This window comes from Lycium barbarum, chromosome 12 (genome assembly GCF_019175385.1).
Source record: "Lycium barbarum isolate Lr01 chromosome 12, ASM1917538v2, whole genome shotgun sequence".
Lineage (NCBI taxonomy): Eukaryota > Viridiplantae > Streptophyta > Magnoliopsida > Solanales > Solanaceae > Lycium > Lycium barbarum.
In genome coordinates this window covers 100033809-100045612 of record NC_083348.1, presented here as the reverse complement: position 1 = coordinate 100045612, position 11804 = coordinate 100033809, and the positions used below count along the sequence as shown (strand labels likewise).

The 11804-nt window shown below is 32.5% G+C and overlaps 1 protein-coding gene across 1 annotated transcript; it reads left to right on the top strand.

Annotated features, from left to right (window-relative positions):
* Positions 1 to 8061: 8061 nt before the first annotated feature.
* LOC132625227 (L-ascorbate oxidase homolog) lies at positions 8062 to 11557 on the top strand. Its single transcript, XM_060340071.1, has 9 exons — positions 8062 to 8215; positions 8312 to 8496; positions 8585 to 8694; positions 8917 to 9187; positions 9449 to 9545; positions 9656 to 10001; positions 10409 to 10774; positions 10865 to 10943; positions 11167 to 11557. Exons 2-9 carry the CDS (start codon positions 8353 to 8355, stop codon positions 11368 to 11370), a joined length of 1617 nt encoding a protein of 538 aa, XP_060196054.1. The 5' UTR covers positions 8062 to 8215; positions 8312 to 8352; the 3' UTR covers positions 11371 to 11557.
* Positions 11558 to 11804: the final 247 nt, after the last annotated feature.

Below are 11804 nucleotides of genomic sequence, written 5' to 3'. Positions count from 1 at the left end.
AAAGTTTAAAATAGTCCAAAAAACAAGGGAAAACATGGTGTGACCACCAACAAAAAGAAAAGGCCCAAAAAAGCTTCATTTTAAGCAAATGATCTGAAATAGCTCTTAGGGCCAAAATAAAGACAAATTCTAGCCAAAATCTAAAATATCACTTTACCCTCTCTCTCCCATTTTTCCCTCTCACTTTTTCCTAGCCATCGCCAATGATAGCCAAAACTTGAAACGAAGGACGGACACTTGAAGGAACCCAAGCATCAATGATCGATATGGTGATACATAAAGAAGTTGACGGCAAAAACCCCTGAATCCGCTAATATTCTTCGGATCTCTCTATATCTCTTTACAAAATATATACACTTACATATGAATATTCATTCATTCAAATTTAGGGCTTTGATATTCATACATAATTGAAAATTCTCACATTTTGTTCCTTCGATTTTCTCCGGTTAGACATTTTGTCTGTTCAATTATCTGTAAAATTTAGCTTTTATGCTAATCTAAATTTTGGTAACTCGAAAATTAGAAGGATAGATTAACATGTTGCTCGGTATGTCTATCATATATAGGAATTTGGAGTTGTAACTGAAGAAAAGTTTCCCTATGGTGCCATGGTTGTTCGGTCGGAATAAGAGAGCCGCCATAGTTTCCAGTTTACGGTCTTTCGAGATTCACATGCTAATTATGCAACTGTGTTCCTTCATTTTTTGGCAGTCTCCTTTTTTTGTCCTATAATCCTTGATTGCCGCTGTAAATCTGTGTAAATAGTTTATAATATATGTATCATTAGCGTGTATACATTATTATATTATTATACGTTGATTATACATTTATTATACACAAATTATACAACAATGATATATTATCTATACATATACTGTAGGGATACATATTTTACACGATAATCATACAGTTTCGATACGTATGATACATTTTCTATACATATACGGGAGTGATACATATTCTATACAGCAATGATACAGTTTTTATACGTATGATACATTTTCTATACATATTCAATAGTGATACATATACAACAACGATACAATTTATATACAACATATGTTGGAATTAGTTGAAAAATGACTAGAAAATGAAATTATTTTGAAAAGACTAAAAAATGGCTTTTAAGGTTCTTGGGCCACCGGGTGTAATTCGCAGGAATGCCCTTATTTTGGTCCATCAAAATGAAAGTATTTAACTTTTGCTCTTCGCCTAAAACCTCAAGGTTCCGGGTTCGAACCCCTGCTCAGGCGAAATTTTAAAAAAAAAATTTCTTGGCAGAGGTTGCCTACAAACTATGCCTTGAGGTAGAGTTTTGCAGGCAAACTATGCCTTAGCAAACTCTACCTTAAAACTTTGCCTTAAAGCAGAGTTTTGAAGGCAAAATTATGCCTTGTGAATCCAAACCTCTGTTTTGCGAAATCCTTCTTTTTTTTACTAAGCTGGGGTTCGAACCCAGAACCTCAGGTTAGGCGAAGGGAAAAAATTAAAGACCACCTCAAAAGAAGGGCAATCCGCACAAAAAATGCAATAGTTTCACTCGAATGGTCATTTGTGTTCTTTTCCCAAAAGACAATGGGCAAGAATTTGCAAGACTAATTGGGCTTGACATTCTGATAACTAAAAGCCCAGGCCCTAGATAGTAATGGTTTTCCAATTCCAAAAGGTCTGTACAAGGCTTAGAGCCCGTTTGGATTGGCTTATAAGTTGCTTATAAGCCGTTTTCAGTTTTTTTGAGTGTTTGACTGGTTATTTTAAAATCATTTTGTGCTTAAAATAAGCCCAAAAAAATAATTAGGCCCATTTGACTTAGCTTATCTAAAGCAGCTTATAAGCCGAAAACAACTTATAAGCCAAAAAAAAAAGTTAGACTACCCAACTTATTTTTTTTTAGCTTATAAGCTGCAAACACCTTATAGGCATAAGCCCATCCAAACAGGCTCTTAGATCCCAAAGCTGTATCAACGGAGTTTGAATAATTATGTGTATGAGCAGTTAGAAAATTTTGCTAGAATCTGATTGGAATTTTCTTATTAAAACAGGTAGATTTCTTTTTGTAAGACTATTAATAGTAAATAACGTGAAGGCGTTTTTTTTTTCTTAACGCAATTGTGATTTTTGCGCCAAAGTGGTACAATGCACAATTCCACAACTCCAATTCGAGAAAACAGGTTGATTACTTTCTCAAGATCTTTTATTCTCCATGGTTTTGTTTTCTTCCTCAAAATGAATAGTCCCTGTTGCCCACTAGCACATGATGCATTTCCAATTGCTTAAAGAAAGCCGAATTGTAGTTGCCAATACAATGTGTGGAAAAAACAATTAGCGGAAAGGAGAAGATAAGAAACAGATGTCACATGATCAAAGTTATAGGAATGCATTATATGTTTTTCTTTTCTCCTTTTCATCTGTTTGAGGAACAAAGACTATAGCGTATTTATGCCGCCATGCATTTTAGTTATTTATATTTCCATGTGGTTGCTCTTCTCAAGGTTCAATTTCTATCTCACGTTATTTTAATTACTTGGGATGGCGAATCAATAGGTTATGCTGCTGGAGAACCTTCTGTTAAGAAGTTAGAAGGTTGAATTCAAACTTTTAAGACATCGTTCATCGTATACTATGAATTCACTTAGGAGAACATACATAAATGTAACTTTTTCATCTAAAAATTTGATGGATGGGGTATATAACGTACTTTTATTTACTTAATTATGAATAACATAAATTAACACACTAGCATAGTATTATTTCCAAATTTTACCTTTTGAACTTGCACTGATCGTACTTAATAATCGGACTAATTAAACTATCCCTTGTTCTTTAGTTTGGGCACTCGAAATATGTCAAGTAATCTTGACGTAAAGGAGCCATAAGACCGAAAGATCATTTGGTGTCTCCCATTTGTACGTTAAACTTTTTGTAATCCGATACTTTGATGCATAAAGGAAGCGAAGAGGGATCATATCCGCATGCTTGTAGCACTAGCTACTAATACCTAATAATGAGCATTTTAAAGAACAACCCAAACTCATACCAACTACATCGTAAATATATTTGTAGGTACATGAAATGGAGTCAGCTAGTAGTAAAAGAATTATTATAAAAAAAATTAACATAACAACATAAATTAAAAAGAAAGTTAATATTACTAAATCAAACTTAAAATGGAGTCTCAAAAATTATTCCTCAATTTTCTACCTCTTCTAGTTTTTTTTTTTTTTTTTTCATTTTAAAAGAAAAAGGAATTTGATGTGCCCCCTTAATTGGAGGCATGGCGGTGGCTCACACGGAAAAGCCTATTCCGTGTGGTACCCCACTCCACTCTATATTTTCCGATCAATTAAACACACACATACAAATCAACCACCCACCTCACATGGCTCCCCATCATTATTAGCATATATTCCTTCTTTCTCTATTGACTATGGAGTAATATTCATTTTTAATGTTATACTAAATCATCATTATTTTTGGCCAACTAAGTATCAGTTAGTTAGTGACTTTTAAGCATAAGTGCTTAAAATATTTTTTAGTTGTTTGAAAGTTATTTCATAAATAAGTAGTTACATGTTTGGATAAAAGTATTTAAGCTGAAAATAAGTTGATGTGTTTGGTACACAAGTGTTGTTAAACATTTTTTCTATAAAAGTGACTGAAATACCCTTAAAGCTATAACACTATAAAAAAGTTGATTACTATATGATTTTTAATTTTAAATTGGTTCAAATTAAATTAATTTATATTTTAATTCAGTTCCAATATAAACTGATTATTTAAGTTAATTTATGCAAGGATAAAGGAAGAGGAAGAGGAAAGAAGAGAATAGGAAGAAAAAAAAAAAGAGAATAGGAAGAGATAGGGTGATAATCGAAGAAAGAGGGAAAAAATGATAGTTTAGGGTTTTTAGTAGTGAGGGTAATATTGAAATTATAAAAAAATGTAAGGGATAAAAGTGTAAATTTATTATTTTTAACTTCTTTTAAGTATTTTTTAACTTATTTTAAGCTATTTTTTATTTTATCAAACACCCAAAAAAATTAAAAATAACTTATAAGCTCATCCATTCAAACGGGCTCTTATTCAGCTTCTTTATCTTCCTTGTTTTACAAGATTCCATGAACTCGATAGTTGTTTTAGGGCCCACTTAATTATTGCTGATGATTGTCATTTGCCAGTAATTATATTGAGTTAAAACGTGTCCGTATCCAAAGGATATATTCCAATCCGTCTCAAATTATTTGTTCCGTTAATCTTTTACAAGCCCTTAAAAAAATATTAATCGGGAGATTTTAACTATTCCACACTTACTTATGTCTCAGGACCTGTTTGGCCGTGATTTTTTTTTATTTTTTTTCAATTTTTTTTCCCACTTTATTTGAAAATAATTGTTTAGCCATGAAGATTTCAAATACAACTTGAAGTTGTATTTAAAATTTGAAAAACACTTAAATCATGTTTTTATTTTTTTCACTTTTAATACATTCAAATAATTAAATATTCTTCGCAAAAACTATAACCAAACACAATTCCATCTTCAACTCCAACTCAAAATTCCAAATAAAGTGAAAAATATTTGATTTCATGGCCAAACGCCTACTTACTCTCTTCGTCCATTTTTATTTGTCCAGTATACCAAAAATAGATGTCCACTTTTACTTATTCAATTTGAAAAACCAAGAGATAATTTATCATTTTATATATATTTTATCCTTATTATTAAGAACTAATTATTTTCAATTCATTTCTCAATGAGTGAGATGACTTATAATAATTAAGGGTGATATAGTAAATTATTATTTTATTTATAGTTTCTTTTAAGGGATGTGTCAAGTCAAACATGGACAGATGGAATAAGATATAGTATATCTTCATTGAATGTTTGCTCTATTTATGCGTTATCTGCCCATAATTGAGGTGATTGCAGTCTTCTAAGAACAATTACTAAGGCAACTAGGAAAAAATATAATTAGTTGTCTCCGTGACTTATAGGTCACGGGTTCGACCCGTGAAAACAGTCAATAAAGTGAAATATTTTGTGCCTTAATAACGTGAAATATTTTGTGCACCAAACTACTCCTTTTTTGTTTTCTTTTGAATTTCTAAAACGATAAATAATTGAGATATACACGCAATTTGAGAGCAGTATTGGTTAGTACCACTATGGAAACTTCATTTCTAGAGTGGCTTTGACTTTAAGTTCTGTCTAAAGCTGAAAAGAAATTAAAGGCAACTGTTGTTTTTTGTTATTTGTTACATCATTTGTTAAATTCCAAGCATAGGAAGTTTCCTACTTGCCGTATGATAATTTATTCTATCAAACAAATATGGACTCAATTCAAATTGTTATTTCTCGTTACTAGTAACTGTATAATATGTTATTCTCATCCCAAATTAGGCTCGCTATTTAAAACAATGCTTGTTGTATTTTTTTAAATAGAAACAGGTTCAAGCAAATTATTTTTTAAAGAAGTTGACAATTGTTCCAATAAAATGGAACCTATACTTACTTTGTTGACACTAAAATAAAGAAAATATATAGTGATTAGTTGTAGACAATTATTTTTCGACTATTTGTGGACAGTTTTAAATAACAAAATTAGAAAGTGCTAGGAGAAATTGTTATTTTACTTGGGCATTGATTGCTTTGACTTTACTAAGATCAACTTGATACTCCCTCTTTCAGTGCTTATTTGTTCTGACGTGACACACCCATTAAATAAAAATAATAAATGGTAATACTACAATGATAATTTTATAATATCATTCCTAATTATTATATCTTAGGAATTGAGTTAGAAATATTTATAATATTTAATAATAAAAGTAAAATAGATATAACATGATAAATTATTTTTTAATTTTTAAGTTAAACATGTAAAAATAAATAATTTTTTTTAATATAATGAACAAATAAAAATGAACGAAAAGAAAGCGTAAGTATTGCACTATCACTGCCTCTGGACGTATGGGGGTCGCTTAAATTTCAAGAGTCATTGTTAGATTCGACAAATATTCTATTTTGAAGTCATAACAATCTTCTTGGATGTTGGTGTTCATTAATGAGTTGTTCTCAAAACAAATAGTATTACTAACATTTTTTTTGGATCTCTATAATTGCCTAAATTTAGGCTCAAAAGTAAGTTTTTAGCTATATGGACATTAATTTGATAAAATTTTAAAAAGAAGTAGTAGTAGTATTATAGGAAGAAAATGATTATTTTTTTTTCAAAAAAGGATAATGAAGCTTTTTGGATTCTGATTTCTGACCATACAATATACATGTGAAAGCTGACATCGATTCTCAGCAATTAACTGACTACATCTTTTAAAATATATAACTTTTCAGCCGCACTAAAGCGAGAGCAAAAAAAAAAAAAAAAAAAAAAAAACTAGCAATAAAAGATTAAAAAGAAAAAACTAAAGGAGAAAAGAAACTAGCAAGTGGTAGTGTCGGCTACCCCAGGAAATTAAGCCAATAGCATGCTGGATTGCTTTAAAAAATTTCAGAGGGCTCACGTCCCGGTATTCAAATCTCTCAACACTCAACAGTCCCAATTAAACAACAGATCCAACTCAACCCCTACTATACTTACACACTTCACATATTAAAGGCAAGAAAAAAAAGTGAAATACATTTAGAAATAAAGTTTAAAAATAAAATTTTAAGTTTCTAATTTTGATAGCGCAATTTGCAATTCAAACTTCAAAGTTACGACTTTAAATTCTATGGACTATCTTGACAACTGTTCTTCAAGTTGAAACTCCTTTTTCTTATTAAATATATTTAAATTTTATGCACTGATGACATAAAAGATATTTATACTATTAGATTGCTTAAAAAATAATTTTAGATAAATCTTAACCAACAAACACATGTATATCTCTACGTTGAATAACAGTTCGTAAAAAATGATACCAACTAGTAACAAGTAAAATCTCTCCAATAAACATCAATTGATAAAACTGATAAGTACTGCTATCACATAGTCAAATGTTATAAGGCACAAAGTTACCTGCTAGTTATATAATCCCGTGTTGTGCACGGGCCCAAGCGCAGGTGACAATGTTAAAATTGATGGTTAATTTTTGTATGAATATTGAATTGATATACAAAATAATTTTTATTTGGTATTATAGGAGTATAAATTTTGAGTATGTGATTATCCTTTGAGAAACAGGTTTTTACTCTATTAATATTTCCAGATATTTTATTTTTTTAAAAATAATTTAAAATTTTATTCAGGACTTTTTCCTAAAAATATAATGTTAATTTCATCATTAGCCAACCCAATTAAATCAATAGAGAGCTAAGTGTGGAATATTCCTTAAAAAATATATCAATATTACATGTTCAGTTTATAGGTATGATAATATTACATGTTCTGTTGATTGGGTTCTTTCTATTAAAAATGTGGGCAATATTTTTACACAGTAAGAGAAAGAAAAGCTCAAAGCCTATTTTGAGGCAGAGAACCAAAGAGATGTGAAAAGGAAAGACAAAAGAGGGTCCACAATGGCAAAATGTGGAAATCACATACGCACACAAACATAGACGTGCTGATGTGGCGGAGCCTGAGCAGAAACACCAAAATTACTTTTGAATAAGCACACAGCACAAGCTGGCATGTTGACGCCCAGCTGTGTGCTTATTCACATTTCTTAGATAGTATATATATGAACGCATCCATAATTAAGTGAAAAAATAAGGTGTGAGAATACATAGAAATTAACCATTAGTAAGTGGAAAAAAAAAGAGAGAGGTGAGAACGCCTAGAAATTTTTACCATGGTAAAATATGATACTATTAAACAATTTTACATGAAATCCTTAAGAAAAAGGTCTAATATTTGACAGGATGGGCGGCGAGATTTCTGGGGTAGTTAACTTTCAACTTCCACTAATCTTGTTTTTCCAGTCTTCTTTACAACTAGCAAAAAAAACAAAAAAACAAAAGTGAATCAAAAGGAAAATAAACCGGGTAATGTCTAGTAGTAATAATAACGCGGAATCGCGTGAAGTGCGCCGAATATGAAGTAGGCATTGTCTATATAGGCCCATCAACTGAAGCTCTTTTTTTGGCAACTTCCTCACATTATTATTTATGTGCTGCTTACACAATCCTTTCTAGATCTATAACACAGATACATTCTTGATTTGTTCATTCTTTCTATTTTTAGAAGTATACTTAGCTCATCCCCACTCAAACCTGGTATTATTTCCTTTTCTCTATAACTATGGTTACTGAAATCTGTTAATGTACATTTGATCAGTTTGAGTAATTATTATGTGAATTGGGAATTTGCAGGTATAAGGGTTTTGAGTGTTCATTCTTTAAGCATTGCTGCAATGGGGAAAGTTGCTCTGCTTCATCTGCTTTGTGGAGTCTTGGTCTTTTGGAGTGTCTCTGTTGTAAAAGCAGAGGATGCTTATAAATATTTCACATGGACTGTTTCTTATGGAACTGCTTCTCCTCTTGGTGTTCGTCAGCAGGTTCTTACTGTTTCCCTTTTTCTACAGCTAGCTGTATGGTTAATCAAGAACTTGAATTTCTGATGAGTTTCTGTGTTTGAACTTATAGGTGATCCTCATTAATGGTCAATTTCCTGGTCCAAGACTCGATCTTGTCACAAATGACAATGTAATCCTCAATCTGATTAATAAGTTGGATGAACCTCTTCTCTTGACATGGTGAGTCTCTTTTCAAATCTGTTCCCAAAATGTATGATTGCTTGAATTTGGTGTAGATATTTCTTATTAATCTTATAGACATTCCAAAAGAGTAGTAATTTGTTGACATATTTGTTCTATGAGCTTAGGAATATACTGTCTTGAGGCTTTTTTTTTTTAATAGTCATAGTGATAGATATGTTGGGATAAGAGTATAAAGTCTTCCATGTCTTTCCTGTTTAGGAATGGGATCAAACAAAGGAAGAACTCTTGGCAAGATGGAGTTTTGGGAACTAACTGTCCCATTCCTCCAAATTCAAATTACACTTACAAGTTCCAAACGAAAGACCAGATTGGAAGCTATACATACTTCCCTTCAACTCAATTGCACAGAGCTGTTGGAGGTTTCGGTGCACTTAATGTGTATGCAAGATCCGTAATCCCAGTTCCATATGCTAAACCTGCTGGAGATTTCAGTTTACTTATTGGTGATTGGTACAAGAGCAGCCATAAGGTGAGAGCCTCTGGCCTGTTTCTTGCATTTTCTCATATTAGATAGTAATTTAGTTAGTCTAAAGTCTATAATAGGCATCATTTGTCTGGATAATTTTTTGGCTATTATAGAGAAATGTTGTTATAGAGAACATATAATATAATATAACATAATAAGTGAAATGTTGTTATAAAGGATGACTGTTATAGAGAGGTCTGACTGTAGAAGAGTTTATTGTCCAATTTCGTGATGTTTTCAATATGTTCTCTTTGGTATTTGTAGGTATTGAGGCAATTATTGGACTCAGGGAAGTCTCTTCCATACCCAAATGGTCTCCTCATAAATGGACAAAAGCAGTCTACCTTTGCTGGTGATCAAGGTCATTCTCAGCATTTCTTGAAATTTTCTGCTGTGGTCTTTGATTTACTGAATGGTTACTAATCCTCAATTAGAACAACTCGTTAACACCATGTGTCTTTCCATCTTCAGGAAAAACATATATGTTCAGGATTTCAAATGTAGGTTTGAAAAATTCCATTAACTTCAGAATTCAGGGCCACAAGATGAGGGTTGTCGAGGTTGAAGGATCCCACGTCTTGCAGAACATCTATGATTCTATTGATGTCCATGTTGGTCAATCTTTGTCTGTCCTTGTTACATTGGACCAACCTCCAAAGGACTACTACATTGTTGCGTCTACTAGGTTCTCCAGGATAGCTCTTACTGCCACTTCAGTTCTCCACTACACTAACTCTCGGACGCCTGTCTCTGGACCTGTGCCACCTGCTCCAACCGGCCAAATGCATTGGTCTATGTTGCAAGCCCGAACATTCAGGTACCTTTTATCCACAAGAATGGTCATGCATATTCACTGGTTTGTTGCACTAGTACATTGATGAATTAAACAATTAACATATAATAGAGTCTTGGTTAAGTTAAGATTAGAGGAAATTAGGGTTTGTTTCATTTTTGGCCCATTGGCCGAAATTAATTGAAGGCACTAACCATACAAAAATATACACTCATTATGTACATTACTTGTATATTAAATGTATACAATATGTATATTATATGTATTATTACTTAATATACAAAACATATACATTTGCTGGCTATTTTTTTGAGCGGTTCAAAAATGTAATTAACATATGATTAGGAAGCATTTCAAGAACAGCTGACACTTGATAGCTAGGACTGTTTATAGTTCTCCATGGCCTAATTCTCTTTTTGTCTGAATTGAAGGTGGAATCTGACAGCAAATGCAGCTAGGCCAAATCCTCAGGGTACTTTCCATTATGGAAAAATTACAATATCAAGGACTTTTGTGATGGCTAATTCAGCACCTATTATCAACGGAAAGTTGAGATATGCTGTCAATAGTGTCTCTTATGTTAATCCTGATACTCCACTAAAGCTTGCTGATCACTTCAACATCCCTGGAGTATTCAGCTTGAACTCCATTCAAGCTTTTCCCTCTGGCGGATCACCTTACTTAGCCACAGCTGTTTTTCCAGCTTCTCACCATGATTTCATCGAAATTGTTTTCCAAAACAATGAAGCCACCATGCAGTCCTGGCATCTTGATGGCTATGATTTCTGGGTTGCAGGGTATGTCATAATACTTCAAAGTTTTTCATTTCTCCTAGTGATCATTGGGGAAAACTGTTCTAATCCTTAACTATTGCTAAAAATCTGCAGTTTCGGAGCTGGCACATGGACACAAGCAAGTAGAAATAAGTACAATCTTGTTGATGCTCTGACTAGACATACTACACAGGTAACTTCAATTTCAGAGTTTTAAGTTCTATGCATGAATATTGTAAAAAGTATTTGCACAATTGTGTCAACTTATAAGGGCATTGATTGGAAATAACATACGAATGGTAACTAACTTATTATAATAGGTTAAACTACAATGATCTTGTAAAAACAACTCTTTGCACTGACATGTATATAACTTAAATTATAGTTCTAAGTATGACACGAAATGGTTCTTGCAGGTATATCCAAAATCTTGGACTGCTATATTGGTGTCAATGGACAACCAAGGAATGTGGAATTTGAGGTCAGCTATGTGGGATAAACAATATCTTGGGCAGCAGGTGTACCTGAGGGTGTACAACCCAACCCAAAGTCTAGCTAATGAATATGACATACCTACTAATGCTCTTCTTTGTGGCAAAGCTGCTGGTCGACATCCTTAATTGGGATGAGTCCTATATATATCGGCTTTTGTTTTACTGGTCATGAGAGGTTGACTAGGAGAGATTGCGGCAAAAGATAATACTTGGCTGCTTATGTTGTAATCACATTACTTTGTATTCTTTCTTATGGTTGTTGGCTACACTAGTTTTTGAAATGCAGCTAATACGAAGTTCATTGCTACATAAATTCGTGCGCAAGTTCTAAGGAGCAAACTTTTGTCTTCAAAATTATTGCGTATACTTGGAGGGGTCGGTGTAGCGACAAGTCTCTAACTTAGAGAATCCTTTATCTGCATTAAAAATATGATATACCTTATAGAATGCGATGATTTGAGTTGGGTTAAATGAATAAAGGAGGATTCATATATTCGAACTAACACACTTGTAATCAAAGAGAGTTTTCAAACAAGCCCTTCTTTTTCTTTCTCCTTACT

Bases quoted from the DNA above. Each gene is read 5' to 3' on its own strand.
- LOC132625227 (XM_060340071.1), top strand. From the start codon at position 8,353: ATGGGGAAAGTTGCTCTGCTTCATCTGCTTTGTGGAGTCTTGGTCTTT. The intron at 9,188-9,448 runs GTGAGAGCCTCT...TGGTATTTGTAG, and splicing joins GGTACAAGAGCAGCCATAAG to GTATTGAGGCAATTATTGGA. The intron at 9,546-9,655 runs GTCATTCTCAGC...TTCCATCTTCAG, and splicing joins TACCTTTGCTGGTGATCAAG to GAAAAACATATATGTTCAGG.